The sequence below is a fragment of the Lissotriton helveticus genome, chromosome 8 (assembly GCF_964261635.1).
Source record: "Lissotriton helveticus chromosome 8, aLisHel1.1, whole genome shotgun sequence".
NCBI classification, from domain to species: domain Eukaryota; kingdom Metazoa; phylum Chordata; class Amphibia; order Caudata; family Salamandridae; genus Lissotriton; species Lissotriton helveticus.
The window spans coordinates 1421315644-1421341862 of NC_136069.1; the positions used below are offsets into that span (position 1 = coordinate 1421315644).

General features: G+C 45.1%; 1 protein-coding gene across 1 annotated transcript in view; it reads left to right on the forward strand.

Moving 5' to 3' along the window:
- The window catches only part of NCAM2 (neural cell adhesion molecule 2), an 808853-nt gene that overhangs the window by 419665 nt on the left and 362969 nt on the right, over window positions 1-26219 (forward strand). The window contains exon 9 of the mRNA XM_078658362.1: window positions 9886-9982. Coding sequence (XP_078514488.1) covers window positions 9886-9982 — 97 coding nt within the window. The remainder of the gene's footprint in view (window positions 1-9885; window positions 9983-26219) is intronic.

Sequence of the window (26219 nt, forward strand, 5' to 3'; positions counted from 1 at the left end):
CTCAGATATCCAACATGAGTTTCATACCGTCTCCCAATCAAAGGTTGGCACTTATTAAAAGTAACAAGATAACCCAATGTTGTACAATGGGAGAGGTGGACCTGATAGCAATGAATAACAAATGTATTCATTTTTCACTACCAGGAGATGTAAAACTTAAAGGTTCATGTACAACTTGTAATTACAATGCACCCTGCCCTATAGGCTGTTTAGGGTCTAACTTTGTGGTGACAAATTTAGGCTCAGCAAATAGGTTATTTTGCCAAGTCGAATTGGCAGTTCAAAACTGCTGGCAAGTTGTAATGGCAGGCCTGAGACATGTTATGAAGTGCTACTTAAGTAGCTCGCACAATAAGTGCTGCAGGCCCAATTACATGCCCTTGGTATATTTATACCACTTTACTAGGGGCTTCTAAGTAAATTAAATATGCCAATCAGGTGTAAGCCAATGTTACCATGTTTTAGGGTGTGAGTACTAGCACTTAAGCATCAGCAAGCAGTGGTAAAATGCCGAATCAATAGCACACTGAAGCGATCTTCTGGAAAGTATCCACACTTGCACAGTTATCTCAAGTAAGTATAGCTTGTGCCCTAAGGTAACTATAGCTCACACCTCTGCCACGCACAGTTTTCTCATTAATAATATAATTGCAAATGTTGCAGTGATGTTAGAAATGCTGTCATAGAAGACTTAATGAGTGATGTAATATATAGGAAAATTAGCAGTGTATGGCAAGGGTGTGAGTTGAAGTTACCTTATGGCACGAGTTATAGTTACTTGAGATAACTATAACTATAACTGGTCAATGATTACACCAAGGCTAATCTGGATTTCGGGATAGCACTTGGGAAAAAGCCTAGAGATCAAGCACTAGTTACCATTTTGAGGAAGCAATAGAAGGCGGCCTTGGGCAAATGATGGTAGGTAGTTGTGAGAGACAAATGGGACTCATTAGCAAAGGCAGCCCATACAAAAGACAGCAGGCATTTTTGGGTCTTCGTCTCAGACAGGAGACATAAAAACCAGTCGGTTTCTTTTTGAAGAATAGGAAGCACACTTCAGAAATGTTTATGCTGCACCTCCAACAGAGATTTTTTTTAATTTTGATATAAGGACACTGGCAGATGTTAAGATAACTGTGGCTGAGGTGGAAGAGGCCATCTCACAAAGTATAGGGGGAAAGCAACAGGGCTGGACGGTCCTTTGGGACCCTCTTTTGATGAATGTGTTTAGTAACCTTGCACAATCAGACCTGTCTGCTTCCTGATGTACCTCAACTATTGTTCCCATCTATAAGAAGGGCAATAGAGATGACTACAGCTGCTAAAGGCCAATGTCGCTGACTGATTCTACAGTTAAGATCCTAGGGAGTGTTATATGTAATAGAATCCAAGAATGGGCCCAAGTGGAGTCCATCTTGCATCCTTCTTAATATGGGTTCAGGCATAAGATTGGGACAATTGAGTAATGTGTAAATCTGAATCTGGTAATAGGTAGATACACTGTTGCAAAGCAAATGCCTCTGTATCTGGCTTACGTGGACTTAACAGCTGCATTTGACTGTGTAAATTGACCGAAATTATGTCTAATGCTGATGTTGCTTGGTCTGAATGCTTCCCTTGTTCACTTTCTTGCATATTTGCACATGGACATGATAGCTAGGGTTAGAATTAGCCACAATGAAGTTGTAACCAATGATATATAGATTGGCAGAGTGTCAGACAAGGGTGTGCGTTGGCTCCTTTATTGTTTATAAATTAAATTGCACCCATTTTTAGCAAGTTTTATCAGTGATGTCCCTGCAGTTAAGGGGTAGTCCCCTACCTACACTCTTATATGCGTACAACGCCATGCTTATGGCGCATAGCCCAAAGCACCGCACCTTTTAGTATTCGAGTATGTTAAGTTTATGGCCAATTGAGACTCATGCACTAATTTCTCGAAGTCTCATATTATGGAATGTGGCCCACGATGTATCCAGCACCTTCTCTGACAGTGGGCATCAACCGTTTGATCATTGTTAATAGATTTCCATATCTGGGAGTTATGTTTTCCGCATCTGGAGCATGGACACCTGGTATTGTACATCGCCTAATGCGGTTTTCTAAGGCAATCAGCTCTCTTTTCTGTCTTCCACAACCTCTTGGAAAGGGGGCAATTGGCATCTGCAGATTTCGGAATCCCAATGTGTCCGTACTGCCACATATGGAGCTAATCTGTGGTGGATTACACACTGCGAAGGCATACAATATGAAGAAAACAGGTTTTGCAGACAGTAACTTGGAGTACCAATTTTTACCCCTCCCATCATCTACCACGAAGAACTCAACCCACATTATCTAACTGAGTACATTATGGTCAGACCTCTAATATTCTGGCTGTCAATAAGGAGTAATGGAAAGGCATTGTTGACTAGAGATATAATACTTGATTAGCTCTCTTGTGACGACAGCCTCTGAATCCCCTGGTTGGCGTATTTTGAATGAGAAATTGGTAGAACTGGCATGCAGAGGGCTATTGTCAAGCCAGATGTATGTTAAAGTTTTAACAAAAACAAAGCTCCATTAGTTTTTTATGAATCTGCTAAGGAAAGTCATTGTAGAAGTATAGGTGGGACAACTCAGATTATGTCATACCTGTCTCTGAGATTTCCAGATTGCCCCCCTGTCTATTTATTGCAGCCATGGGGACAATGGGTGTGCCCTTTGTTATTTCAGTTTAGAGTTGATACTGTTAAATACTTATTATGTTTTCCACTTGGCTATCAGCCAAACCTTGCTGCTATTCCGTGTCTGTGAGATGGCAAAAGTGGTCAAATGAAGATATACTTTTTGCTGTTTTATAAATTTTATGAATTTTATACCAGGCTGTTTTTAATCCCTCTGTTTACAAAGAAGTATTATATTATTAGGCAGTGTAGAGCCATATTTCCAGTGGTTCTGCAATTATCTGATGCGAAATCTGTTTACATGTAGGCTTTTTTTTAACTCATCCTGTAAGGGCGATGGCACTTTATTGCTTTAAACTTTGCTGCTAATATTTGTTAGCACTCATATTTATTACCTTTGATATATGTTTTTAAAGTTGTCTGAAATGTTTAATTTATTGTAATTATGCTAGTTTTATTGATGAAAATATTGCATGAATAAGGGGCCAGATGTACAACCGTTTTTTGCAGTCGCAAAGGGTATTCAACCCTTTTGCGACCGCAAAACAAGGTGGTGGTATATACCAATGCTCCTTCAGGTAGGTGGTAAACCATTCACAAACATGAAGAGGTCCCCAGGGGACCCCTTTCCCTTTGTGAATGGGTGCGGAAATATTTCAAGAGCACCCAGGGACCACTGTCTGCCCTTAAAAAATTAAAATGAAAAGTTTCATGTTTCTTTTTTAAATGCAGCACGTTTTCCTTTGATGCCTCATGAATATTGATGAGGCATGCCATTTGCAACCCCATTAAAAATTGCTAACAGTATCTGTGGCACTGTTGTACATTGCATTTTGGGACTCACAAATCACCAGTCGCAAAGCGACGCAATTTTTGAGTCGCAAAATGGAAGCGTCATACATCTCGCCCAGATTGTTTTTGAACAATAAACTTTCTGTGGTTATTGAGTTGAAAAAGTTATGTCATTCCTGAACATTTCACCTGAATATGTTACTATAACCTTCATTTTTTGAGTGAATTTCTATTTTTTTCAAATAGAGTAATATTTTATTTCCATACATGTAGCCAAGCCCCCCACTGCACACGTCCTTTGCAGGGAAGTCAACTCCATGCCGTGAGGTTGGCCACCCCACTCGGAGGTAGCCAACACCACATTGCACTCAACCTTTGGCTGTTCACTGTGAGAGGTTCTCCTCAGAATCTGGCCTGTTGCCAGGCTCTGTGACCAGCCCACCAAGAGTCAGCCAACTCCATGCTGCTCACAACCGTTGGCATGTTGCAGCGTAGGGTTGGCCTTCGTGTCCCTGGGACCCCATCAAAATATATATATTAAGGGGAGGGGGCATGCAACCTCCCCTCCCCAACCCTTAATTGGCTCTGGGCCAGTTCTAATAAAAAACACAAGGGGCCAGGTGGCCCCCTCCCAAAGCCTTAAAAGGCCCTGGGGACCCCATCCCCCAGGCCAAATAAAATTAAACAGGGGAGGAGAGCATGCAGTCCCCTTCCCAAGCCTTAATAGGTCCCAGGGTCATCATCCCTGGTGCCAAATGCAAAAAAAAAAGGGGGAAGCTCGCACTGTCCCCTCTCGCAGGCTTATTAGGTCCTGGGGACCCCATACCCCTGGGGCAAAATATAATTAAAAAGCAGAGGGGGCCACACAGACCCCTCCCAAGGCTGATTAGTCCCAAAGGATCTCATCCCATGGAGCCAAATAAATTTTAAAAAAGCGGAGGAGGGCTGAATGCAGCCCCCCTCTGCTAGCCCTAATTGTCTGCAGGTACCCCATCCCACAAGGCCAAAAAGAGTAAAAAAAAAACCCAGCTAGACTAATACAGGAAAAAATTGGCACAAGGGAAAAAAAGCTTCCTGGATAATCAAAATGCACTATTTTTTAAATAGCGCCCCAGAAGTCCCTCATACCCAACAGCCAAGATATACAAATGTATTTGTTCCTTTATTTTTCAGAAACTACTGAATGGAATTTCACTAAATCACATAAAGCACAATCTGAGAACCAAACTCTAGCTTCCTGCCAAATTTAGTGTCCTTCCATTCAGCAGTTTTTGTAGTGGCACTGCTTAAAGAAGTCAATAGAAAATGCATGGGGAAATTTTCTATTTTTACCACTTTTTTCTCACCCACTGCTTGGTGGATCACCCCAAAACTTTCCAGCAATTAGCTGAGGTAAATTGGCCTTTTTTTGTGAAAAGTGCGTGAAGATTCGTCAAATGGTTTAACAGTTATTAACAAAACAAATAATATAAGAAAACACGCCTTGTCTATGGAAAGCATTCTTAACTATAACTACCCAGTGACCACCACCACTTAAGACCAAAGTTTCCATAGGAAAAGAGTTTTTTGTCTTGATAAATCGTCTCGAAATCATCAAAAAACGTCCCCTTATTGGTTCAGCAGCTGTGCTGAAAGTTTAGGGATGATACGTCAAGCAGGGTCCAAGAAAGGGGGTTCCAAAACTCCTTTTCCCCATGTAATATCGCTGCAGATTTTTCATTTTTTTAACAGGACTACAACCTGAACTAGTGAATGTGACTATACCAAATTTGGCAGAAATCTAGATGTTGGCCCGGAAATCATGCTTTTTGTTATCTGGTGTAAATCTGTTTAATAGTTTCAGAGATATTTAAGTTTAAAAAATATAGAATCTGGGATGTGAGTCCTTGCCATGGACTTGCGAATGTTTCTGAAATTTGATTGGCTGCCAACACTTCAACAAGAAAGTGCTCGCAGCGATCTTGTTAAGCCGAGTCCCACTAAAAAAAGTAAAAAAATCAAGAAAAGGGGCTCGGTAGAAATACCTTGACCCCCACATAAAGTGGGGTGGGTCCAACAGCGTGTTAAATGTGTTTTTTTTTTTTATTTATTTTTCTGAGAATTCTCATCTTTTTCATGAAGCTGTCAGGTGGCCCAAACCCGGGGGCAGTGTTTATTAATTATCCCGGGGGTTGCCATGCTGCACCTCTACTCCTCAGGCTATTTGTAAAATTAGTGCGGGTAGACTTGTTTGGCCACCCCTTGAGCCCCAAGAGCCACACTCTCAAGTGAAGCCTGGCCTTGGTAGATGGGATCCCTGGAGCCAAAATGGTCTTGAGGAGAGTGGGCCATGAATGAATAAGCAAAACTAACAGCAATTCACCGAAGACCCGCCCCCTTTCTTCAGCACTCTGAAAATGCACCTCCTGGTGCACTGTGGGTTGCGGGTTGAAGTCCCCTTGGCTGCTGACAGCCCTTGAGGGTTCAACAAGACCTCCTGTTACCCTCTAGTAAGTCCCACACAATGGGAGTGCTGAGAGGTCTTCAAAGGCCATGCCCCCTTTCTCCACCACTCTGCAAATGCATCTCCTGGTGCACTACTAGTTGGGGGGATGAAGTCCCCTTTAATGCTGAGGGTCCTTAGGGGCCAACAAGCCTCCTGTTACCTCCAGTAAGTCCTAACAAGCGGGATTACTTTGTGTTAGACATCACACTGTTGTGCTACCTGGGATCCTAATACCAAAGGACCTCACATTAGGCCACCCTGGCTGAGATTTGTTGGGGAATCTTAGGTGTGATATCTTTATTTGCACTGTGAGGTCCTCTGATATTAGGATCCAGGGTGGCACACTAGTGTGATGTCTAACACTAATCAGAATTATGTTTTCCAGTCTAGATCTCCCAATTTTATTGGATTTATTAACCATTCATGGTTTATGGGCCAAATTGGGTTCTATTTGTGAGATTGACTCAATTAGGGCACAATTTTACTCCCCACTTGGGCTTGACGTTTTGTTATTTTTAGTGAGAGAAACTCAATAATGGGTAATGCATATGTAAGGTTATCAGGTATTCCTTATATTGGGCTCAAGTATGGGCTATTTTTAGAAACCATGATTTGGTTGTCTCCAAACATTGATTGCCCTGATTCATATTTGTAAATCTTGTAATAATTGTGGGGAAAACACTTAGTTTAATGTTATCATTGACATTTGAAGATGGCGCTCACAGTCACAAGCACTGTATTGTAGTTTGTTTGTATTTATTTATCAGTGTCACCATTATTGTCTGTTTTATCATTTTGATATTGACTCGTGACCAAGACACTTTGGTGTTGAAACACATTGAGTGTGCTGCTCAATAAACCTTGAAGCATTTACCTGGTGAGAGTGCACATCATTTTAATCCTGAAGTCTGGAGTTTGTTGGTTTAGACATGTTCTGCTCTTGCGCTGAGAGCTGACGCAGGACTTTTTTGCTCTCATATGTGTGTGCATACATATGCTTACCTTAACTGTACTTACAATGTGAAGAAAAGGCAATGGCATATGTATTGTAAAGGCTATGTGGTAAAGGCCTGCATGGTTAAAACATGAATGCCGAAATCAGAGAGAGATATCTGTATGATAAATTATAGGAAAAAATGTGAAAGAGTACTAAACTTAAATAAAATGAGGAAATAATTTTAAGTTAAGTAGGTAGGTTAATTAATTTTGCATATTTTAAATTCTGACAAAACTTAATTTTAACGAACAATGCAAATATTTTAAAATTAAATGTTTAATGAAATAATTTTTCTAAACTTTAATTATAAAACATTCCCACCTGTATATAAAACAAACATTCTGTATTTAAAATTGATGAAAGTGATCTATATAATTATTCAACAGTCATGTAATTATTTTAATCAGTTTTACATTCGTAATAATTTTTACTTTGAACAAGGTTAATGTTTTAAAATAAATTAATAATTATGTTTTATTGTGAAACTTCTTACATGATAAAAACAATTTATTCATTTTATATTGATTCCTGTTGGGTTTAATTGAATGTTCTTACCTCCATTATTTTCAATGGGAGTATATTGTAGTACAAGTAGCTGGCTATGTGTGATGCTGGATGTACTCCAGCTCTGAGCTGGAGTATATTTACAACTGTTTTGAGTCCCTTTTGACTGTAGTTACTATAGAAGGGCCTATAGAAGGGCAGTCAATACAATGGTCTTACTCTTCTGGGGATGTGTGCATGTCCTCTCTAAAATCCCTCCCTAGTCCTTCCTTAACCCCTCCTTACTCACTCCCCTCTAACAGTTCTCCATCATTAGTAAGTATTATCCATTCTTCAGTCACTCCCCTTTTCCGCTCCTACTTTTACTACTAACATGTATACTTACAACTTAGGAGATCTCTGCAGTCTGGGAAGAAATCTCCACATAAAAAAGATAGGAGAGATGGAAGAGTAAATCTTCTCATTTAGCAATGTGAATAGCATTTTGTAGTACGTTAGTAAAACTACTGTACTACTACCAACATACTACAAAATGTAGTTTGTGAATACACCCATAAATGACTTTGCACCATCCATTACTGAGACTACATTTTCTATTATATTTTCCCAGAGAGAAACTTCTTTGACTACACCCCAGCCACATGATGCCTGTTAGGTGCGCTATGTGCTTCATGTTTGTGCACTGGTGCAATGGAGTAAAGTAAATATGGCTTTTGGACTTCTTCAGTTCACCAGTCCTGTATTGCAGAATTTCAACCTTAGCCAAAATTGAGAGAGCCCTTTGAAATAGCTTAAATCTCCTGGAGCTCTGATGTCAAAATAATTCTTAGCGTGCAATTGGTGCTTGTGCCTGCTTTTTGTGCCCCTGGAGTACACTGGTATTACAGAAAGCGCCTCAAAACACTTTTGTAGCTGCTCTGTAATACATATTGTGTTGAAACTAAGTGTGCACTGGAGTGATTTGAGGGAGGCATTCCCTCATTTGCATGGTAGTCCCATTCAAATGAGGGAATCTTTGCCGTTGAGATAGACAGGAGGAGCAGTGTGAGTAAGCCACATGGATGTGACATACAGTCAATGCACACCCAAGGGAGCAGCTTGTGATGGGGGCATGTGGGTCTGAGAACCTCAACAGGCATACACCTTCTAGCGAGTGCAGTCACGATATGCACCGCCTTCAGAGGGATCTCTGAGGCATATTATCAAGGGGATTTATCTCCGCTTTTTGGCTTTAAAAGCCAAGAAAGCGGAGATAAAATTATCTCCCTATTACCAAGCTGTCGCTAACACCAGTTAGCGACAGCTAATAGGAGATAGCGACCATCTTGGGCCCCGCTTTGCATGTCAGTGATATTTATCACTAATGACATGCAAAGTGGGCGTGCCAAGATGTTAGCGACTGGAAACAGTCGCTAACATCGCTATCTCCTATTACCAACTTTTGGAGATATTCGCTCTAAGCGCGAATATCTCCAAAAGCTAACACCTGCCCTGAGCAGTTCTTAGCCATGTTATCCAATGGGAGGTGGATAACATGGCTAAGAGCATTTGCTCGAAAATGCATGAATATCGCTGACTTTTCAGCGATATTCATGCATTGCGGGAGTTTTTTATCGCATTTGCGATAAACCTTGCTAATAGCAAGGTTTATCTGCGATAAAAATCGCCGATGTGCGGCGATAATTTTTGTCTCTAAACAAGTTAGAGACAAAAATTATCGCTAGTTGTTGGTAATATACCCCTTTGTTCTTCTTTGAAATGAAGTCCAATTGCTACCTACAGTGAAAGATGGACTAGTGGTTTCAAACAGCAGCTCCCTCTTTCACTAATGCTCTGTTCCCAGATTTCCACCTTCACTGGCAACAGTGTATTTGCTGTGATGCAGTGCACTGTCCCCATCTACACATGCTGCAAGAGTCACAGCTGAGGCAGTGTGCAATATCTTAGTTCCCAGCTTCCAAATTTGAGAGCAGATGGAAACCACCCGAACATTTGTTTTACGTTCATTATTAAAAATGATTCTGTTTACCCTGGAATCACCTAAACTATATACGGTTGGCAGTGGTGTGCGTTATAAAACAGTTCGGTAATGCATAACTCTTAGAATAAATATTGGAATCTGTCTCTGCCTGCTTTTTGCAACAAACTGGTCATAATTCAAAAGAATTTCAAATAAGTAGGTTTTTTGACATTGTAATATACATCGGTGTTCTTTCCTATGAACCATCTCTGAATCAAAAGTAACAGTCAGTAATCATGTTTCCTGTTTGTACTTGCATATAGCAAAATACCTTCAGTAAAGGTAGATCCTGTGGCAGCATGTCTGATATGTCGCTTGTGAAGATCAGTGCCACTGGAGACAAGATGTTTCATGAATTCTCTGATGCTACATTAGTCCCACAGCTCTGGTAAATGGAGTGTGCTATGTTTTTTTTCAGATAACACCTCTATCTGATAATGACTTTGGGCGTTACAACTGTACTGCTACAAACAGAATAGGCACTCGGTATCAGGAATATACTCTTGCCTTGGCTGGTAAGTACAATATTTGTCTGAATGGAACTTGTAAAAAAAATTATGTAATCAAGAGTTTTATTGTGTTTGCAGGATAAAAGGCTTCTGAGTAGATTATCATCCGTTTTCGTGTAGCTAAAATAAATTTTCTAATCTTGCAGTTGCAATTAGTGGCATAAGAATCCAGGGGCATATTACCAACCAATAGAAATAATTTTTGTCTCTAACTTGTTTAGAGACAAAAATTATCGCCGCAAATCGGCGATTTTTATCGCAGATAAACCTTGCTATTAGCAAGGTTTATCGCAAATGCGATAAAAAACGGCCGCAATGCATGAATATCGCTGAAAAGTCAGCGATATTCATGCATTATCGAGCAAATGCTCTTAGCCATGTTATCCACCTCCCATTGGATAACATGGCTAAGAACTGCTCCTGGGCAAGTGTTAGCTTTTGGAGATATTCGCGCTTAGCGCGAATATCTCCAAAAGTTGGTAATAGGAGATAGCGATGTTAGCGACTGTTTTCAGTCGCTAACATCTTGGCACGCCCACTTTGCATGTCATTAGTGATAAATATCACTGACATGCAAAGCGGGGCCCAAGATGGTCACTATCTCCTATTAGCTGTCGCTAACTGGTGTTAGCGACAGCTTGGTAATAGGGAGATAATTTTATCTCCGCTTTCTTGGCTTTTAAAGCCAAAAAAGCGGAGATAAAGCCCCTTGATAATATGCCCCCCAGTGTTTCTTTTTTTCTTTTTGGAAACACTTAACTGAGTACCTCGAGGTTTTGTGTCGCCCTTGTGCCATGCAAGGTAGCGCAAGAACAACACGAAAAATAAGTGAGATTCATCAAGCCACGCAAGTCCACCTTCTATCGCCCTGCAGGGTTTGATAAATCTAGAGTAACCCAAGGCATGGTAAATACCTGCCTTACATTACTCTCGGGCCGGTACGCATTCCATGGATCGTGGGCGTTCCGAAACCAACCACCCATGTATTTTGGTGCATTCCCAGATTTAACCATTAGTTGTAGACCTGGGAATGAGTCATAAAGCTATGCCTCCCGAGGTGACTCAGAATGAGGAGAAATATATTTATTTCTCCTCCTTTTTCCTCTTTCCATGTGTGCTGCATTCAGCAGCAAACATAGAGCGAGGAAAATGCCTCTTGGAATGGTGTCCCTTCCTGCACTATAACAATCCTGCAGGCACCCTTACAGCAGGCCCCCTTGCACCATGACATAAGGGTGCCTACCATTGGTGCGAGGCAGCCAAATGTGTGACAGTACTAAGAAAGGACAGAAATGCATTGCATAATCGTAAAAACGGTGCATTCCTGCCCTGTCACACAGCACAGCGTAGCAGGGTGGTTTGTTGCGCTGTGCGAAAGAATGGTAAATCTGGCCCCTACTTTCTTAACTAGAAAGATACAAAGTTACTGCACACACTCACAATGCCACCATATCCAGCAACAAAATAGTAGGCTGAAAACTACTCTGAAAAAGACGACTTTCAAGAAAATGCAGAGCATAGAGCACTGCAGAAAGGAAAAACTGCATCCTCCATTTAAAAAAGTTGAAGATGTGCAATGCTATGCTGAAATTCTCCACACCTGATTAACAAGATTGGTCTAATAGTATGTGTAATTTTCTCTTGCATTTTTATTCATTTACTCAAGTAATCTACTGGTTCACTTGTAGCTTACTCTTGAATTTAGGGAACCCTACAGTAGTGAGACTGCTCTGGGCCATTTCTTCCAATTCGATTATGCTCAATAGACCTTGATAGTAGCCTGAGAGGAAAAGAGGTTAACAGCAACTTACATCTCAAAGTACAGTGTGAACATTAAGACCTCACAATAACAGTCTGAATCTGCAAGTTAAAAGGTTTATTACAAACTCAAAGCCAGAGAAATATAAATCAACCTCAAGAACATACTGTAAAAGTACAAAACTAATAAAGGAAGACCAATACGACAGACAATATTGGTCCTGACCAGCAAAGAACATTTAAGGATCTCAGTACAGAGTTACAGAAAATAAGACTTGATGACTAGACAAATGGTGTTGATCCTACTCTGCATACATGGAAAATATTTGCAGCATATACTAAGCCCCACTCTAAACTAAGGACAGGGGAAACCCTATTGAATCAAGGATGCAAGTACAGATGCCAGCATCAGTACCTCTTAAGAAGTTCTATAGGTAAAGAGTCATGTATAGCATGAAGTCACACAAACAGAGATGACAAGAGAGGTATGTACCTCTCCACGTCTGAAGGGAATCTGACTAAACCCAAGGTAGGTTCACTAATTAAAATTCACAAAGAACATTTGAGAAATATGACCTCATATAGTGGCAGAGCTTGGCTCTGGACGAAGATGGCCTCTTGAGCCTTGAGCTCCACACCGCCGATCAGGAATCCTCCAATTATCCTTTCACTCACCGTTGCAGATCTGCTGTTCGACTGACTCCTGAAAATCGGAAGGTCGCCACATCCCGTAAATCACACCCCGACCCTCCTAGACCGTTCCTGCCCGGAGATACGACGGCGGTTCAGAGCTGGAGCGTAAGGCCACTGATCCCTGAGCTGGAGCTGGACGTGGGGCGGAGCTACATGCTTCTTTGTGCGGAGACGGGCTGCCTAGCTGGGCCGGTCACCCTCATCTCCGGAATCTCTTACGAGCGGCAGCTGGCGCGACCTGATGGAGTCCCATAAGGTACTGCTACTGACTTGAGGAAGGCGTGCAGGTCCGCTAAGGCAGCATGAGTAGCAGAGCTGCGCGGCCCGCTGCCGAAGGCAGAAATGGATTCCCTCCCAATCCCCCCTGGCAAGAGCGACACGGCTGGAGCCGCAGCGAGATATAGTGAGGCAGCCACTGACACAAGGCGGTGGGGACGCCTGCACGAGCGTGCACAGAGAAGGAACACATAAAGGTGCACAGCAAAGACAGCATGGGCATTGACGTGCGGCCGAGCTGAGCCGCCATTTTGTGTGGGACCGGGGAGCCCCAGAACACCAGCTACCACGAGGACACACCCAGAGTGAGCACCACATAGCTCAATTAAACACTGGACAGGTCGGCGCTTGAGGTGGAGGTCTGTGGGGCAATGCACTGAGGGGCACACACCCGGGGACAATTGGCTAACAGACGTACAGCCTGGCATTGCGGGTCCAGTGGGGCCATGGCGACCAGCTTGAAGGGGCTCCCAGGTGGATATTGCGTTGCCTCAGCGAGTGCCATTATTCAGACTGACTGCGTAGAGACCAATAGCCAAGTAGTGCTGCCTCTCTGTGAGCTGCCAGAAGGACCACGTTTGCCAGGTAATGCGAGGGGCTATGCGGGGAGTGGTAACTGCACTCTCACAGAGAGCCGTGTGAGTCAGCACTACCGGTGAGTGTCGTGGGGACATGGGTCTGAAGAGCGCACAACCGGGAGCAACAGGCCATTGGGGACAAGGCCTGAAGGTGCAGGCCAGGCCGGGCCGTAGTGGTTGTGGCATCTCGGCGGGAGCCGTACTATCTTTGCGGATGCCGACACACCCAACAGGCGCTACACTAACACTAGACATCAACCCCAAGTTGCAAGTGAATAGACAAAGTCGATCCCACATTTTCATAGATCCGAAGGCGCTCAAAGACTAGAACAGGGCACAACGACAGAGTCCGGAGCAGCAGCTCCTGTACGAGGCAGCTGGGGGATCACTCGATGAACAGGACTGAGTCTCGACTGGTCGCGTATGGCTAATAAGTATTTTGGGGGCTGGGGGGAGAAGGGAAACACGTTAGGATTGTATATATTGCTATGCTGGGGTGGAAAGTTATTTACATTTGCACTTACATGACTTTCTTATCTCTAACCACTGTAATTTGGCAAATGGATGTTAGAAGGTAATCCAGAGATCCCATTATTGACTCAGCATTAGTCACAAGAGCTGCCTATTGGAATGCACGACACTATCAAGTCAACAACTCTAGGCTGAGGTGCGCTGCAATGACACGTATTGCTGCGAAACGCTGCTTAGTGGTGGGTGTGTGGAGGTCGGGACAGGGGACAGCCAGCATTTGGCTTATAGTTGTATATAGAGCGACCTCTGCCCACAATTGACAAGCACCACCACTGTTAACTAAGTTGGGGGTCGGAGGGGGGTGGAGTGGGAGGTCCCTAAAGGGGATGCTATGCGACTGAGTTGTGGGTGGTCAACTGTGGGTGGGGGGAGGGGAGGGCAGGGTGGGAACACAGTTTGGGGTTTAGAGGTTACAGAGGTCAGCCAGGTTGTTGTATGTTATGCAGTACAGTTATCTGCCAGAGGACTCAGGACGATATGTGACACACGACAGACAAGATGGCGGCTAGGGAAGCCACTGACCAGAGACATGTAGATTCCCTCAGATTGTTGTCATGGAATGTGAGGGGTCTTAAAGACCATCGTAAACTGCGCAAAGTGCAGAATTACTTAACCAGGCAAGATACACACCTTCTGCTACATAGCCCAACAATGCGTTCCAGGGGTTTTGTGGGAAATGTTAACACAGCAGGTTTCACAACTCATGCTAGAGGAGTAATCACATGGGTGAATCCCAGAGCTAAGTACACAGTGCTACAGTTGGCGGCAGACACAGGCGGCAGGTTTGTGATCTCCAGATGTCAGGGGAGGGGGCTCGACCTGCGTTTGGTTAATGTCTACGGCCCTAACTACGACTGCCCGGAGTTTTTTACCACATTAGCTAACACTGTGAGCGGATGTGGGACAACACAAATACTTTGGGGTGGTGACTTCAACCTTGTCAGGAACCTGAGCTTAGACAGATCAGGGGGCCCGTTAAGGAGGCCGGCAACGGCAGTCAGAACTATAGAAAGAGTCATGATTAGCGCAGACCTCATTGATGTCTGGCGAGAGCTGTACCCGTTGGATGGGGGTTTCACACACTACTCTGCTTACTATGACCTGCACACACGCATTGATTACTGGCTCGCATCGCCGTCTTTCGTGTCCCAGATCCGTTCTTGTCAGGTCCTGCCACGCACTCTGTCAGATCACGCTCCTATCCTGTTGGTCTTGTCCACTCCTAAGAAAACAATCCCTCCGTTCACACGGCATTTCCCACCTTACTCATTTCTGGACCCCCTCTTTAAAGAACAGATAGCTGAAGCGATTGAAACATTTTTCGCCACTAATATTGGGTCAGTGGCCGTTTCCAGACATTATGGGAGGCCTTTAAAGTGTACATTAGGGGGGTGGCCATGTCTAACCACTCGGGGGTGCTCCGTGACATTCGACATAGACTGTCAACTCTGGAGCACAGATTGGGTGAATTGGAGATTTGTCAGTTGTCCGGGATGGACAAGGAGACCACAGATACAATGAAGGCATTACTAGAGGAGTATCAGGAGGAAGCAGACAGCGAAGTACGGCATTTAGGTAAATACGCCACAACGCGCGCATACAGAGAGGGAGAAAGGCCGGGAACTGTGCTGGCTAATATGCTGAAAGCCAGACGTGGCAAGACCACAATCACTATGATCAGATCGGAGGAGGGGAACCTGCTGACGGAAGAAGCAGACATTGCCAATAGATTTAAATAATACTACTTAGACCTGTATGCCTCACATCCGTCGAATATGGATGGGGTAATACTAGATTACTTGGAGCACATTATGTTACCCTTTCTATCGAAGGCGCACAGAGAGTTCCTATCTCTACCCATTGAAAAAGCCGAGATTCTTGAAGCACTGATGGGAATGAAGGCAAATAGCGCACCAGGGACGGACTGCCTCACAGTGAACTTTTACAAAACCTTCATAGATCTACTGCTCCCTCATATCGCAGTGTTATTTGATGATATGTGTGTAACGGGACAGATGCCGCAATCTTTGAGGGAAGCCATTCTGGTAGCTATTCCCAAACCAGGTAAATCCCCTGAGGACTGCGGATCTTACAGACCGCTTTCCCTGCTTAACGTGGACACCAAGCTGTTCGTGAAAATCTTGGCTAACCGTCTGGCCCTTTCGACCCCGTAACTAGTCGCCCCGGAACAGGCAGGGTTTGTTCCTGACAGAAACCTCACTTACACCCTCCATATGTTTTTTGGCACAATGCAACATGTCCGACAGGACACGAAGGCCGTTGCAGTCTTCTTGGATATGGAGAAGGCTTTCGACTCTGTGGAGTGACCCTTTATGCGACATGTGCTGACCAGAATGGGACTTGGCCCAGTCTTTTTGCAACTGATTGGAGTGTTATACAATGCCCCCTCTGCACGCTTCCGGCTCGGGTACCTGGTTACTGGCGCCAGTAACATCGCCAGGGGAACCCGGCAGGGCTGCCCCTTGTCACCGACGCTATATGCGAAGCCTTTTGCGTGTGCGATCAGGGAATATCATAGCTATAGAGGTGTCAGATTTCCTACCTATGAAACCGTGGTATCAACGTATGCGGATGATACCCTGCTGTACGTGAGAGACCCTGGAAACAACCTATTCCCGGTCCTACGAGAGGTGGTACTCTATGGGGCAATCTCGGGGTTAAAGGTCACTTGGTTTATATCCATAGCCTTTCCACTCAAACCGGCCACTTCACCCTTTGAGATGGAGTATCCACTGCTGTGGTCTGATGATTTGGTTAGGTACCTTGCCATTAACTGCACACGGATTCGGAAATTGTCTTTCGAGTAAATTATGGGACAGCCGTAGCAAACTTGAGGATGATGTCGACATCTGGATTGGGCTGCTGCTGTTGTTAATTGGTAGGGTTTCCATCATGAAGGTGGTGGTGCGGCCCAGATTCCTCTTCTTGTTCGTAAGTATACCGATAGTGCTACCACGCTCCTTCTTTGCCAGGCGTAATAAATCATTAGTGAGGCTGGCTTGGGCGGGCAAGAAGGCTTGGGTTCAATGGTGGGTTCTCACTTTGCCATACCACCTGGGGGGTCTGGGGGCTCCTGATCTAGAGCTGTACTAAAGAGCGGTGCAGGGTGCGCAAGCACATAGTTGAATTCACGGCACAGATAACATACCATACCTTAGGCTTGAGAGGCTGTTCGCGGACCCTCTCCCCCTCCCAGCTGTAATTTTCGAACCAGTGGATCTCAGAACTGGGATTCTGGATTCCCTGAACTCGACGTGGCATGCCTGGCACTGCTTATTACACCAGCAAGCGGGGGCGCTGTTATATTCTCCAGAAATGCCTACGGCTTGGGTGGTCTGGTTGACCCCCTGCAGCGATAAAGGGGTAGTATGAGCGCTCCAGGCGCTGAGCATGCACAAAGTGGGAGATTTGTTTTCAGATGGCGTCGCTAAAACGTGGGAAGGAGCCACATATGCTATAGAAGCATCCACTTTACTACAGCGCTTCCAGTTCCATAGAGTGCACAGAGCGCTGCGCCAACAACTGGGGGACGATATGGATGAGCCCCCTGTGGTGCGAGAACTATCTTATCTCATTAAAACTAAATCTCCCCGCAAACTAGACTCCAATATATATAAATTGGCAATGTCCAAGAGAGCTAATCAGTATATCAAAGCCAGGTTGGCCTGGCAACGCGACTTGGACATAATAATTGACGATGACATGTGGTCATACTGCTGCACTAACACGAGACGCATATCACTATACGGCAAACACAGACTGGTACATTTCAAATACATTAATAGAGTGTACTACATGCCAGAGAGACTGCACAGGTAAGGATTGAGAGAGGACGCCACTTGTGACAGATGTCGTTCTCCAATGGCGGATTTTATACACTTATCGTTGGGTTGCCCAGGTGTTTTCCGAGTCTAGGAAAACATATTTCAGGAGATAAGCACTATTGCAGAGTTGGAGATCCCCCCTGACCCGGCGGTGGCATTGCTGGGCTACTCTAAAAAATTGCCGAAGGCAGCTCGTAGGCTGGTTGATTTAGGATTGCTGATGGCAAAACGTAGAGTGGCAATGTGTTGGCTAAAGGGACGCTTGCCTACAGTTCCGCAGTGGTCACACTGTCCTTTACTGTTGCAGACAGTCAGAAAACTTCAGCGAGCTACTCCCGCCATGGAGCAGACCGGAGAACTTTTGAGGGCTCTACACCGCATACCTGAAAGGCAAGGGAGGGGGCACAGCGGCAGAGACTACATCAGGGGCAGACGTAGGAAACCATACCCCAGCTTTATAGAGGACTTCGCTATTTTATGGACCTGGATACACTTTGTTAGCAGGGAAGGGTGCCGAGCTTTGCTTAAAAGATGGGGCCAGAACAGAGGGCAGAATTCAGTAGAGGGAAACGCAGTGGGTAGGAGGGTACCGGGACGGAATGCCAACAGTTGCTGAGCTTCATTGTCATGCTAGTATGCTACTGCTTGAGTCCAGACAGTGAATGGCTGTGCTGATACCTCTTTGTTTGTTTGATATAAAAATGTATTTTTGCGATTTATTTAAGTTTACTGAAGCGCAGCAAACACGCTTTGTACATGGATCAGAACTGCAACTCCTACGAACAACGCTGCCCAGCCTCCGGGATGTGGGCTAAGTAGCTGTGTGATGTGCCTTATGTATATTCGCTGCCGGCCCCAGGGCTGTAGGCGAACTGCTGTGTTTGCCAGTGATACCTTTGATAATTAATTAAAAAAAAATATGACCTCATGCATATCACAGTACTTTTCCACTTCCCAAGAAAGAACTTTATACTTTGGACACTACTCCCATATTCTAGACTACACTTCCAAGGTGCCCTTGGATTCCTCCTTTCGTCTGAGAGTCACAACTGGTAGCACCCCCTTTGTTCTTCATTAAATTATTTTACTTTGCCGGTTCTTCCTCACCTCACAATCTCTGAAATACAATGTGCTTATTGCTAATTAACAAATGTGTTTGGTCTGCACCTGCAGAGGAGAAAAACATGCAGAAAAACAATTTTCACGTTAGTAGTAAATGTCTTGACTGTTAGCTTAAGGCCCACAATCATGCTAACTTAAAATTAGTCATTAAATGTATGTTAATTCTACAACCCACATATAAACCGAAAAATTATATATTTAATAAAGGAATAAACTATTTCATACTGCCCGCTTAAATGTAGCACAATATACTAATACTTTTTTATTAAACAGAAACAACCGGTCACAATTTATAAAGAAAGCATTGAACACACATATGAGTCATTCTCACTAATCCTTGGTGAATGCTCTGCATTAAAAGCAGAAAAAAACGTTACAAAGTAAACCTATAGAAGATTGATACCAGCAATCCAGATGTCTCTGAAAAGGAAAAACATTGCACATGCACACACACATATTTGTCAAAACACACACTAGATGCACTTTCTAAATCTGTTGCACCATATCTGATTTGTATAGTTGCATCACATGAGTACATAAGGCCAAATGTAAATATATATGTGGCCTACCCAAATGTAAAACGATGGAACCAAAATGATATACTCCAGTAGCAAGCCTAATCAAAATGTTTGTGATTGGGCCCATTATTTTATGTATCTATTCAGTTGAGCTTTGGGTAAAGACAGATAATCAAAATGAATCAAAATGAATAATTTATGGGCAACAGCTACTGCTATGGGCCTACTCATGAAGCATCCTAAACTTCCCAGGTTGACGTTCTTGTGGTGTTTTTGTGGTGTTTTTTCTTTCTACATCTTGTCCTGAACTCCTCCAAGATCCTCATCCTTTTTCTGATTTTGTGCATCTATATAGGTTTATTTTGCCTTACGAAAAATGAGTGGTGATAACAGCACACTGTGGTTGAGACTATTAACCTATTGGTGGCAGTGTGCTGATATTGCTATTGTTGTATCCTGATATGCAGCAGTCTCAGAACAGCAGGATTTTCGCATCTGCTGGGCAATAACTATCATTGTCAATCACTTAGATGGGAAGAATGTAAACTCAAATTATGCAGAGCAGGTGAAATATAAACAAAGCGTTTTACCTATTTTTCTTACTTTTCTAGGACAACAGGGTAGAGCCGGCACAGAGTGGCAAGCAAACAAGTGCTCCTAGTATGATTTGCGATAGTTTGGGGGGCAGTAGCTAAGGGGCAAGCTGATACTAATTGTAGGAGAGTAGGATCTGCTTCCTATGGTTACCCCCACTTTTTGCTGTGTTTCACTGGTTTTTCGAATTTAGTCTGGCTGTGACCCTGCTAATCAGGACCACAGCCTAGCTGTTCTCTCTCTAAATTGATTACATGTACTTTAGGTACATACCAGATTGGTTACCGGGTCACCCTTATGAGTCCCTAGTATAAGGTACCTTAGGTGCCAAGGGCATAGGTACCCAAGAGGCCTACCAGGGGTTGAAGCATGTATTATGCCACCCCTGGGAAGCCTTCCAAAATGGCATCACAGGCCTGCACTTGCAACCTGGGTAAGGTGGTGTAAGCACCCCTACTGGGTTATAGTATACCTATATCCACCATTTAAAACAGACACATATTAACCTATAAGTCACTCCTATGGTAGGCCTTGACAATCCTGAAAGCAGAGTGCTTGGTTTTGTGTGAGAGGATGCCCTAGCATGAGCTGAGCCCCTTTGCAGCTTTCGGAATCCCTTCCTTATAGCTGTTCTGTGATATGGCCATACCATATACTCTTAAGTGCACTATAATCCTTGCGGTTAATGCTAACTTTGGTTGGGCTTTATCAAAACATGTTGTGTTTGCTGTCAAACACTTTGGAATACTACCCCCCCACTAGTTCCAGCGGCGGGGGTAGCATGCCACCCTTCTAGAGGGAGAAGACATGTACACACTTACTTACCCGGTAAATGTTTAAAAGAGCCTCAGCATCACAAAATGGATGCTGCTGCTACAGACATGGGTCTGACCTCCTGCTGCTGGACGAAACTCTGTCAGGGGAGGCCTGGACAATAGGTTTCCTGTCCAGGGAGGTGCCAGCACCTCCCCAGACAGGCTTTAGTGTATTGGGGCAGGGTGGGTTGCATTCAGTGAATGCTTTTCAGACACTGGCTGGGGCACACAAGGTGCTCCATGCATTTCCCAGTTCAAACCGGTTGCTGGAGCACTCAGGCCCAGCTCTGACGTGAAACTGGACAATGGGGAAGGGGTGTAAACACCCCCTCCCCAGGACCTCCCATAGGTGGGGCCCTAGAGGTAGTCCATCCCCTAAACTTAGAACCCAGTCACTAGGACTTTAGATTACCCTGGATGAAACTCTGAAACAGAAATCCTGGACCTTTGACATTCCATATCGACTGGAAGACGGAAGAAATCTCCCTTGGGGTCAAGGAGTGACTCCCTGTTCAAACAGGCACCAAAAAATAATCTTGCCAGTCTGCATTTTCAAGGCTCCAGATGGATCCCGAAGAATCTGGGACACAGGACATGGACTTCCAGACATCTCCGAGGCTGACATGAGTCCTCAGTGAAGCTGAGACATATAGCTATCATGAGAGACGTGGGACCGGAACTCCTGGACATCCTGCACATTTGCTAGTGCAGCATCTTCCAGAGCTTTCCCGAAGTTGGGCATTGGACTTCTTGTTGTCCAAGCCCTGAGCACCTTTTGCATCGAAGATTGTGGGCCTACACTCCACGAGTGTTCCATGGGCCCACTTTCAGCATTTCAGCTTGAGGCGCATTCGCGATCCCTAGTCCGTTGGCTAGTGGGTCCCCACGAAGGAATCTACTTTGGTTCTAGGGCTTTCCTTGTTGCTCCTGATGTGCCCTGACTCCCCTCCAATGGGTGAATCCCTCAGTCCTTGCTGGTCTACACCGAAGCCAATCTTGTCATCCTGCATGGGTTGCTGTTGCCAAGGCTTGTTGAATCCAATCCGGATATCAATGCTGCAGCACTCGACATCTAACATGGTACAGCTCGAAACCAGGTCCTGGTCATCATCAACACCTCCTGGACCTTGTGGCTGAAGAGTCAAGCTTCACCTACTTCACCTCAAAGCACCCGATATCCACTGGCATCTTTTTGTCGCCATCCTGGTCACTGGCTGGTGACCCAGACTCTGTCCCCTCTGCTTTCAGGTTCTTCAGATCTCCGATCCACCCTTGGATCCATCCGGACACTCTTCTCTTGGACGCCTGAAGCACTTCTTTGCAGCTCTCCATTGGGATCGACAACGAAACCCGACACGAAAAGACACCTATGCACCCAGCTTCCCTGGGTGAGGTAACACGAGTACTTCGGTGCTCCTGTAGGTCTTGACTCTCGAAGTGTCCAGTACTGAAAGGGTTTTACCGTAGTCCACTCCTAAGTGTCCTTAATCTGTAACTTTGTAACTTTAACTTTCGCCATAGAAGTCAATGGTGATTCGCGGCTGTGTTTAGACACTGCACGCGTCCCCCGTGGGACTCCTGCATCCCTACCTTGGGTGGTTCCTGGTTGTCCCAGCGGTTCTACAGGCCCTAGGCTTAACTTCTATCCCTCACATGGTTCTTATACCACTTTCTAAGTATATGGTTTGTGAGGCTCCTATGGCAAAACGTATACTGTGCTATTTACTGTGTGCTATTTAAGTTCTTGTATTGTACTTTTGCATCTAGCCTCACAAAGAGACTAGAGGGGTTGTGTTTAGAATAAATACATATAGTTTATATATATACCTTGTGTGGTGTACTTCCATTTGATCATTCAAGAGAATACAGACTGGTAAAACAAGCTGCTTTATATTCCTTCAAGACTTAGCCTGAAGGCTGCTCTCCACAGCTACCCCGGGACAGCTTTCTATAAGGTTGTCTTTAACCTGCCATCAGTAAGGGTCGTTTGGACTGATGCAAGGTGCCCACTAGAACAGTGGACATCATATCCAGGCCAACTTCTTCAGGAAATGCAGGTTATTCTTCTTCACACAGAGAACCTGATATAGTTGACCGTAGGTTTACCTTGTGCATCAGATGACTCTCTAGTTTCTGTATCCTAATAATCAGCTATAGAATCGATTAATCGGTTTAGTGGAAGGTGCCAGGTGCATGAATTAGAAGCTCCGCTCTTAACGTCGTAGCGTTTTAATGCTCTGATAAATTTTAATCTTAGGCTGCATGATTATGATGCTGCATGTGAAATGTAATTTTTAAAACGTTTTTTTTTTTTTTTAAACTTGCAATTATTGTGAATTGTACTGTGGGCAAAAGCTACACTTCTGAACTTACCTACGCCGCCCTGCCAGCGCCCCGTTCCACCACGGGACCCCTGTTTGTTGTGGAGGGCACAGGCGAATATCTGCTTCTTCTGCCCAGATTGGCTGCTTAGGGTCACGTGGGCTTCGCCTCGTAGCTTCGCCCCTATTTAACCCGGATGTTTTGATTAACTCCTGTTTAGTGGAAGGTGCCGGGTGCATGAATTAGATGCTCCGCGCTTAACGTCGTAGCGTTTTAATGCTCTGGTGAATTTTAATCTTAGGCTGCATGATTACGATGCTGCATGTGAAATGTAATTTTTAAAACGGGTAATTTTTTTTTTTAACTTGCAATTATTGTGAATTGTACTGTGGGTAAAAGCTGCACTTCTGAACTTACCTACGCCGCCCTGCCAGCGCCCCGTTCCACCACGGGACCTCCCGTTTGTTGTGGAGGGCGCAGGCGAATATCTGCTTCTTCTGCCTGGATTGGCTGCTTAGGGTCACGCGGGCTTCGCCTCGTAGCTTCGCCACTATTTAACCCGGATGTCTTTCTCCGCGATCAGCGGACGCGAACAGCGGTCGCGCGCCGAAGTCGCGCCTAAGTCCAGCCCGTCTGCGCCCGTCCGCGCTGAGGACGGGTTGTGGGACGGGGCAGGCAGGGAGGAGGTTATAATTTCTACTGGCACACGAGTAAGTCTGACCTATTCCTATCGTGACTTTGACTCATTGAAACCCACTCCCCTGCCCTGTCATCACTCTCTCCCCCCAGAGGTTTTTCTTGGGTCCCCTTGTTGCTGTTGTTATACCGGGAACACTGAGCACTTAATATCGGATATTCTCAATGATAAACGACATATCGCCCCTATCATACCTTCGGAGGAGGGTTTTCTCATTAATGCAAGGTCATTGGTGAAGAATAACATTGAGTTTAGGGATTTTGTCTCTGTCAGGAAGCCCACATGGGTCTTCATCACAGAAACTTGGGCCTCCGAATCCTCTGGTCCTGAAATTGTGAACGCCATCCCAGATGGATATGCGTTAGCCAGGATGGACAGAGTGGGACGTAGGGGTGGAGGGCTGGGTATCCTCCATAAGGTTTCCTCCATTTGTCGTGTTAAAAGTCTCTCCTCCCCCTCGGACCCCTTTCAGGCCACTCATTTTTCTATTATCTCTTCCCCCTCAGTTTCCTTTTCTGGTCTTCTGTTCTACAGACCCCCGGGCCTTAGAGCTGATTTTAGCCAGGATTTAGTGAAAATGCTAGAACCCTATTTCGGTTGTGCCCATCTGACAGTTATGGGAGATTTGAATTTTCATTTAGAGGACTTGGGCTCCAGTGAAACTCTCACCTTAGTGGATTCCCTGGCTGCATGCGGTCTGCGGCAATTGGTAGACAGCCCTACCCACACTCTGGATGGGGTCTTTTCCAACGACCCCAGACTTACGACAGGTCTTCGTATTCCCCTGGTGTGGTCCGACCACCTAGCTGTCCCCCTGGAATTTAAGTCCTCCTCTCCTGATACGGTGTCATGTGATACTGGGAAAAGGGAACCCAAGCGAAATTTTGGGAGAATCTCCAATGATACTCTGGCCCCTCTCATGGCCAATCTTAGAACAACCCCTTTGGGGGATGTCAGTGCGGCTGGATTGGAGTTATCTAACTCCATTGTAAGTGCAGTGGACCTCCTGGCCCCCGTTTCATACCGTTACTCTGCTAGGAAAAGACCCTCGGCCCCCTGGTTTTCAGAAAGACTTAGGCTTCTAAGGCAGGGCTGTAGGAAGCAGGAAAGGCTCTGGCGAGCTAGCTGGGATCTCAGGGAAAGGGAAAAGCACAAACTTCTCCTTAGAGATTACAAAGCAAAGGTAATTGAGGAAAAGCAGGCCCATTGTTCCAATCTAACAGCCTTCCTCACTTCTCCTAAGGAATTGTTCAAAATTGTTGACTCCTTGTGCACCCTGCAGACCCCCGATCCTACTATAGGTTCCCAAGAGCTGTGCGATAAGATCTCCCTATTTTTTCATTCTAAAATAGCTGCTATTTATGCCACTCTGGAAATGCAAAGGGACCGGTTGGGTTCTCCCCCCCTCTGGCCTCTGCCCTCTCAGGAGGATGCCCAAGGGATCCCCATATGAGCCTGTCCTCTTTCCCCCCTCTTACTGAGCTAGTTCTGCTTCTGAATAAAACCAAATCTGGATCCCCTCTGGATCCATGTCCCCTTAAGATCCTGAAGGACTGTAGGGAAGTCCTGCTGCCCCTCTTCCTTGAGGTGATGAACCATGCTATGACGGAAGGCATTGTTCCATCTTCTTGGAAAAAGGCAGTGGTCAAGCCTCTGCTGAAAAAGCCGACTTTAGATCTGGAGATATTAAAAAACTTTCGCCCGATATTTCTGCTCCCCGGCCCCAGCTAAGATGCTTGAGACACACCTCAATCAACACCTGACAGCCTTCTGGACACCTCTGGCCACCTGGCCCAGTCACAACATGGTTTCCGGAAGTTCCATAGCACCGAGTCGGCTCTCACGGTGGTCGTAAATAACATTCGTGCGAAAGTCGAACAGGGCCAGACCACTTACTGGTCCTGCTCGACTTAACAGCAGCATTTGACACCCTGTCTCCCTCTATCTTAACAGCTCGTCTTAGGTAGACAGGAGTGGAGGGCCCAACGCTGAGCCTTTTGGCCTCCTTCCTCAATCAGAGGGAGCAGAAGGTCAAGTTGGGAGAGTTCCTATCCCATGCTACACCTGTGCAATGTGGGGTTCCGCAGGGGTCGGCCCTGAGCCCCACACTTTTTAACATCTATGTGGCCCCACTTGCCAGGTTGGTAAGATCTTATGGGATGGAGGTGGTGTCATACGCCGATGACACCCAAATCATGGTGTCTCTCTCCCACTCGGTGAGTACCTCTGCTCTCAGCTACAGGAACTGCATGGAAGCAGTCTCACAGTGGATGATCCTGAACTCACTGAAGCTGAACGGAGAGAAAACCGAGGTTCTGATCTTTGCCGGAGACCAGAACATCTGGTCTAGCGACTGGTGGCCCCCATCTCTTGGAGCCTGTCCACTGACCACGAAATCAGCTCGGAATCTGGGCGTTATGATTGACACCTCGCTTGCTATGGTCCAGCAGGTGAACAGAACGGTCTCCACGTGCTGGGGTGTTATCAGGACCTT